This window comes from Scylla paramamosain, chromosome 6, assembly GCF_035594125.1.
Source record: "Scylla paramamosain isolate STU-SP2022 chromosome 6, ASM3559412v1, whole genome shotgun sequence".
Taxonomy (NCBI): Eukaryota; Metazoa; Arthropoda; class Malacostraca; order Decapoda; family Portunidae; genus Scylla; species Scylla paramamosain.
The window spans coordinates 14499497-14506648 of NC_087156.1; the positions used below are offsets into that span (position 1 = coordinate 14499497).

The window sequence follows — 7152 nt, forward strand, 5'->3', positions numbered from 1 at the left end:
TATGGAACATGCTTCACATGTCTGGGGGGTTTCCACTCATACTGCTCTTCTAGACAGGGTGGAATCAAAAGCTTTTCGTCTCATTAACTTCTCTCCTCTAACTGACTGTCTTCAGCCTCTCTCTCCACGCCGCAATGTTGCATCTCTAGCTGTCTTCTACCGCTATTTTCATGCTAACTGCTCTTCTGATCTTGCTAACTGCATGCCTCCTCTCCTCCCGCGGCCTCGCTGCACAAGACTTTCTTCTTTCTCTTACCCCTGTTCTGTCCACCTCTCTAACGCAAGAGTTAACCAGTATTCTCAATCATTCATCCCTTTCTCTGGTAAACTCTGGAACTCCCTGCCTGCTTCTGTATTTCCACCTTCCTATGACTTGATTTCATTCAAGAGGGAGGTTTCAAGACACTTATTCATCAATTTTTGAATACTGCTTTGACCCTTTTATGGGACTGGCATTTCAGTGGGCATTTTTTTAAATTATATTTTTGTTGCCCCTGGCCAGTGTCCTTCCTATATAAAAAAAAAAAAAACCGTTGAGGCCTACGTGGAAGAGCCTATTAACACACATCACGGTTCATTTCCTCCACCACAACAACCACTCGAGGTCTGCTTCCCCCTCGCACTCATACTAATCACACTCGCCCTCCCCCCATCAACACCTCCCGTGAGTCCCGTCCCTGCGCCGCGGCCCATTAATGTACGAGTGTTCAGTAATTTTTAGATCTTGAAACAGTGGCGCCATCTCTTGAGTAAATAATTGATCAGTTTTCATTTTCCTTCTGGCCTTCGTCCCTATACCAGGAAAAAGTGGTCAGTCTTTAAGCTTCCAGGCATTACCTTTACACTCACCACCCTCGACCTCACCCCATTGCAGCTGTCTACAAACAAGCAGTCCTGCAGTTAGAAAACGAGTGCTAAACAACCGCCCAGTCGAAAGGCTAGGCTTAAGATAAACCATTAATTATTATTATTATTATTATTATTATTATTATTATTATTATTACACACACACACACACACACACACACACACATAGTAGTAGTAGTAGTAGTAGTAGTAGTAGTAGCAATAAGCAGTAGTCTGTCTATATCAGGCCGGCAATCTGGCACATACACACAATAGTAGTAGTAGTAGTAGTAGTAGTAGTAGTAGTAGTAGTAGTAGTAATAGTAGTAGTAGTAGTAGTAGTAGTAATGGTAGTAGTAGTAGTAGTAATAGTAGTAGTAGTAATGGTAGTAGTAGTAGTAGTAGTAGTAGTAATGGTAGTAGTAGTAGTAGTAGTAGTAGTAGTAGTAGTAGTAGTAGTAGTAGTAGTAGTAGCAGCAGCAGCAGCAGCAGCAGCAGCAGCAGCAGCAGCAGCAGCAGCAGCAGCAGCAGCAGCAGAAACAGCAACAGCAACAGCAACAGCAACAGCAACAGCAGCAGCACCAGCAGCAGCAATAGTCTATCTCTACTTCAAAAAATCATTCACAAATGTGCGTTTCGGCCCTTATATTTACGTAACGCAATTCATTTAGAAAATCGCGAGAAGAAAGACGCCCAGACTAGAATGCACCACAAATTCTGACTTGCCATATACTTTAACTAATACCCAAAAATATAAAAAGATTACCGAACTCGGTAATAATAACGAAAAATCCAAGAAAACTGTAACTTTTACTAACGGCGCCACAAAAAATCTACAGTATCGAGAAAGAAAACACAGCCAGACTGCATTTTATTATAAATTCTGAATACAAAAATTTTTACTTTCCAGATAAAGAAAGCAAACGCAATTTGCTCGTCGTATAAAGAAAATATATTTTCAAATCCAACAACGGACTCATCTTAAATTTGAAAATACGAATTACTAGACTAAATTTTATTGGATATTATTACCCAGCATGTGTTTCTTATATTTTTTAAGTCTTAAATCAAATACCAAAACAATCCTAGGCGTGCTAATAAGAAAAAAAATGAAATTTACTAAAATGACGAAAGTGTTATTTTCCGAGAAAAAAAAACAGCTATATTAGATTTTATTATATACTATATCTTATTATAATTTTCTAATAATAAATAAAATATCAAAACAATGCCAAATCCATTAATAAAAAAAAAAAAGAAAAATAATACTCTGGCGCCGAAGTGTTTATTTACCTCCTCTCCGTACCTTCCTCTCTTTCCTCCCCCTCATACTTCTCCTCTTCCCTCCATCCCCTCCTCCTCCTCCTCTTACACCCAAGTCTATAAACACCTGGAAACACTTGGAACACCCCGGAAATTATGCTAAATATTGATAGGGAGAGACGGGAAATTTTTACCTTAGCCGCTGCTGGGCGGGGCGGCGCGGGGTGCCAAGGATACTGTAGTGTGTGGTGGCGGGGTGTGGTGAATGCACTTCCATTCGCTTCACTGCCCTGGTGTGTGTGTGTGTGTGTGTGTGGCGCCAATCTGAGACGAGCCACAAAACTGTATAATTGGTATTTAAAGTTGTATTGGTCAGGAGAACTACGTATGGAAACCAATGTTGTAGCGCCAAGCATACCGTGGTGTGCGGTAGTGGTGGTGGTGGTGTGTGTGTGTGTGTATGTCGCTACTCCAAGACACGTCACCGTTCCCCCTTCCCTCCCATCCCTGCACACTCAAATCGTCAATTTTGGCGTCTTTTATTGCGCTTGCCACTCAAAACACACGAAACAATTTTTGGATGTAAACAAGAATCTGGTTCGAAAAATATGGTTTTGTTTTATCTTTCCGGAATCAGTTGGCAAGGGAACGCGGGCTTCAGTTTGTGCTGGGTCTCTTCGTAAATTGTGACATTAGTCATGGGTGTCGCGAGGGCTTACCGCTTGTGATCAGGGATGTGTCGTTTAGTGCTATATATTGGGTGTACAGATAGATTACCATTTATTTCTGTAATATAAAGGAAGTACTTGGACGCAGTTACTAAAGACGGAACTGCTGCTTAGATGGGTGATTACTCTCAGGTCATAGTTAAGCGTCACATCGGCGTCACGAAAGGATGAGTGGGAAGAGTATCTATCATGACGATGACTAGTCTCGCTGCCAGTGCCTGTAAATTTTAGTTAAGTTTAACCTAATTTACTCTTATAATTGCCTTCATTATCCACATAAATGACACCAAAGCATATTTTAGCCAATCAGGTAGGGGTCTCAAACATTCACTGCCAAAATAGCATCCTTGTCCGACACGGCCTCTCAAACCTTTAGTAGGTAAAGTTGAATTAGGTGACATTAAGTTAGGTTGATAAAGCAAGGTATGGGAACGAAAGATTAGGTCTTGGATGGGTATGTTATGGATGACAGCAATGCTTGAATTTGCTTGCAATTTCCCTAAACACACACACACACACACACACACACACACACACACACACACACACACACATACACACACACACACAAACAGTTCCTTTACCTTCATTCGTCTCAAGTTCCCAAGTCTGTTGTCACCTCATGCACAGAATTTTAAACAATCTCTCTCTCTCTCTCTCTCTCTCTCTCTCTCTCTCTCTCTCTCTCTCTCTCTCTCTCTCTCTCTCTCTCTCTCTCTACTCCCTACTCTTCCAACTCCTTCCTCATCCAAAACCGTCCTTCTCCTCTTCCTCCTCTTCCAGCTCCATCTATAAACCTCCTCTACCTCTCTATTGACACTCCTCCTCCTTCTCCTCTTCCTCCACCTCCACCTTCTCCTCTTCCTTATCCTCTTCCTCCTCCTTCCAAACAGCCATGCACGGACCTAAAGGTGTGTTGCTGTTTGGTTATCCTATGTAATCCTCCTCCTCCTCTCCTGTTCCTGCCCCTCCTCACCAACACAGTGCCATTCACTAGCTTGTCCCCGCCCTGCCCCGCCACCAGCAACACGCCACGCAGCGGTTAATGCTGGTGACGGGATATTAATCGTGTGAATCTAAATGAACACCCACAAAGTCCTGCCTATAGTAATAAAAAAAAAAAAAAGATTGATAAATAAATAAATTGTTGATATACACCCGTGCTAATCTTCATGAATATGAGTGGTTGATTTCTTTTTTATTCGTTTATTTATTAGTTTGTTGTTTTTTATGGGTGAAGGAGCCCACCAAGGGGATATATTAAAAAAAAAACGAAAAAAAGGGGGGAGGGGGAAGAGGAGAGGAAAAAATCTGACTTTTATGAGTGGAGGAAGCCGACTAAGGGCACAAAAATAAATAATAAAATGAAAAACAGAAAAAGAAAAAAAAAACGGGATAGCCTCTTTTTCATTCCCGATAAGAGTTCACTATTTATTTATTGATTGATTTGTTATTGGTCTAATGCGTGAAGGTCAACCAAGGGCACAGAAAAAAAGCGCTATTTTTTTCCGGTGTTCCTCAAAAAAAAAAAAAAAAAAAAGAAAAGGTGGAAGAGAGACCAGAATGGAGGGCCAATATCGAAATTATGAAAACAATTTCAACTCACGTGAAAACAAAATAATAAATAATTCCAGTGATATATAAATTCTAAGTGCAAAAAAAAAAAAAAAAAAAAAGCTGGTGGCATTAATGCCATAAATAGATAAAGTGCTGATATATGCAAGTGCTCATTTCGGAAACAAACGCTTTAATTGAATTTATACAATTTATCCAGAAGTAATACAAAAATACAAAAAATACAAATACACAATCTTATAATGAAATAAAAATAAATTGCTAATAAATACAGCGGCGCTAATTCAGAATACGAACAATGGATGATGCTCTAAATCATATGAACACTATAATTTATGTGAAAGAAAGATCGATTAATTAAAATGAAGTAGGATTATAACAGATATAATCATAATTCCGAATGTTTCATGATGAGAGTTTGATCCTCTCTCTCTCTCTCTCTCTCTCTCTCTCTCTCTCTCTCTCTCTCTCTCTCTCTCTCTCTCTAACTAAATTTCTAACTAACTAACCAGCAAACTAACCAACCAAACTAACACATCAACACCCTCATTTCAGCCTTGCTCTACACCACGACACTACAGCAACACACGGGCGAGCATAAGGCATAGCAGACGGGGCGGCGTGTGCAGCTCCCGATCGCCTCTCGCTTGTCATTCCGGTGTTAACTTGGCCGGCAAGACAAGACGTGCTACAGTCAGGTCGTTGTCACATCATAACGGCGACTCGCACCCAAGTTAGGTGAGCTGCCGCCTCTACGGAATACTGAAGGAAAGGGAGGAGGAAGGGGTAAGGAGCAGCAGGAGAGGAAGTGGGAGGAGGGGGTAACTGGTGGAGGCGCTGAAAAGGAACTGGTGATTTGGTGGTGCGGGTGTTATTGTTGTTGTTGTTGTTCCTTATCCTTCTCCTCCTCCTCTTCCTCCTCATATTACGATTTCTCCTCCTCCTCTTCCACCTGTTACCGTTGCGGAAGTGTGTGTGTGTGTGTGTGTGTGTGTGTGTGTGTATAAAAGTACGCACGCACTCATGTAATTACACGAAGCAGACGAGAGAGATTAGCTATACATTAAGATTACACACTCAGAGGGACATCCAACACACACACATACACACACACACACACACACACAAAGGCGGAGCGGCCCCCACACAGCACAATGGGAGTGGGACCTAATTAATCTGCGCCGACCTCGGGGGGCAAGATGGCAGCGAGGCAAGGCACCTCCACCATCACCACCACCACCGCCAGGGAAGGAGAAGACCTGGGGTGCCTCGGGAGGGCTGGTCGTGGCTTTTAACACTCCAAGGTCTCCCGCCCACCGCCTTCCATCAGAGAGAACAGGCTGGAGTGGAGGAGAGGAAGGAGGCAGAGGGATGAAACAGTACCACTCAATTGCAATTAACTTGATGGAGAAGTGGGTGTTTCTCTCTCTCTCTCTCTCTCTCTCTCTCTCTCTCTCTCTCTCTCTCTCTCTCTCTCTCTCTCTCTCTCTCTCTTCTTTTATCTCTCTCTCTCTTCTTTTATCCCTTCTTCATCCTCTGATCCCTCCTCTTTCTATATTTCTTCCTCCATCTCTTCTTTTCTTTCTTTCTCCTTGTTCATCTCTCCTCCTTTCTCTCCTTATCCTCCTCTTTTCCTTCCTTCTCGTGACCTTCTCCCTCTCTATATACTACCAATGCTCTCTTTTTCACTCCCCTATCATATCTCCCTTCCCTAGGTATACCTTTCTCCCTAATCCCTTCCCTTCATCCCTTCGTCTCTCTTCTATACCTTTTGCATCCATCCCTTCCCCACCTCCTTCCCTTCCTCCCTCTCCCCTTCAATAACCAATCAAGTGCATTCTTCCCCCCTACCAAACAACGACTCATCCGAAGCATCAGGATAGGAGAGTGAAGCTTCACTCACGAGTTTCTAAACGCCAAGCAAGGAACAAGGCACAAGCAAGAGGTAATGTCTTGAAAGCATTTATCAAGAGAGTAGTGTGTGTGTGTGTGTGTGTGTGTGTGTGTGTTATTGAGGTTTGTTTTGGTGTGTAAGGGAGGGATGGAGGGAGGGAGAGAGGGAAGGGAAGGAAGGAGAGAGAGAGAGATGGAGGGAGGGAGGGAGGGAGAGGAAACAAGTCTATGACCTTTAGTTTTCTTTTACGTATATAATCTCTCTCTCTCTCTCTCTCTCTCTCTCTCTCTCTCTCTCTCTCTCTCTCTCTCTCTCTCTCTCTCTCTCTTAATATTACTACTACTACTGCTACTTCAAATTTATAGTCTCAACCACCATCACCATTTTTTATCTCTACTACTACCACTACTACCATTAAAACTAGTACTACTACTACTACTACTACTACTACTACTACTATTACTTCCATTGCCAGAAAAGGAGGAGGAGGAGGAGGAGGAGGAGGAGGAGGAGGAGGAGGAGGAGGAAAAGCTAAAGAAAAGGAAAAGAAAAAAAAAGTAAAAAAATAAGAAAGAATGACACACATACACACATACACACAAAACAACAACAACAACAACAACAACAACAACAACAACAACAATAACAACAACAACAACAACAACAACAACAGCAACAACAACAAAAGAATAAGAACAGCAACAACAATCATTACCACCACCACCACCACCACCACCACCACCACCACCACCGCCACAAATGCAGTCAACACTTAACAGGTAGGAGTTAACATGCAGCAATGGTAGTGTGTGGTGGTATTGTGGTCGCGTGGTCGCCGTGATGAAA

At 42.4% G+C, this 7152-nt stretch overlaps 1 protein-coding gene across 2 annotated transcripts in view; it reads right to left on the reverse strand.

Annotated features, from left to right (window-relative positions):
* LOC135101324 (arf-GAP with SH3 domain, ANK repeat and PH domain-containing protein 1-like) overlaps positions 1-2540 on the reverse strand; it is a 48046-nt gene extending 45506 nt beyond the window's left edge. For both annotated transcript variants that reach the window (XM_064005150.1, XM_064005149.1), the window contains exon 1: positions 2304-2540. In XM_064005150.1, coding sequence (XP_063861220.1) covers positions 2304-2525 — 222 coding nt within the window. In that variant the 5' untranslated portion in view covers positions 2526-2540. The remainder of the gene's footprint in view (positions 1-2303) is intronic.
* Between the last annotated feature and the right edge of the window lie 4612 nt (positions 2541-7152).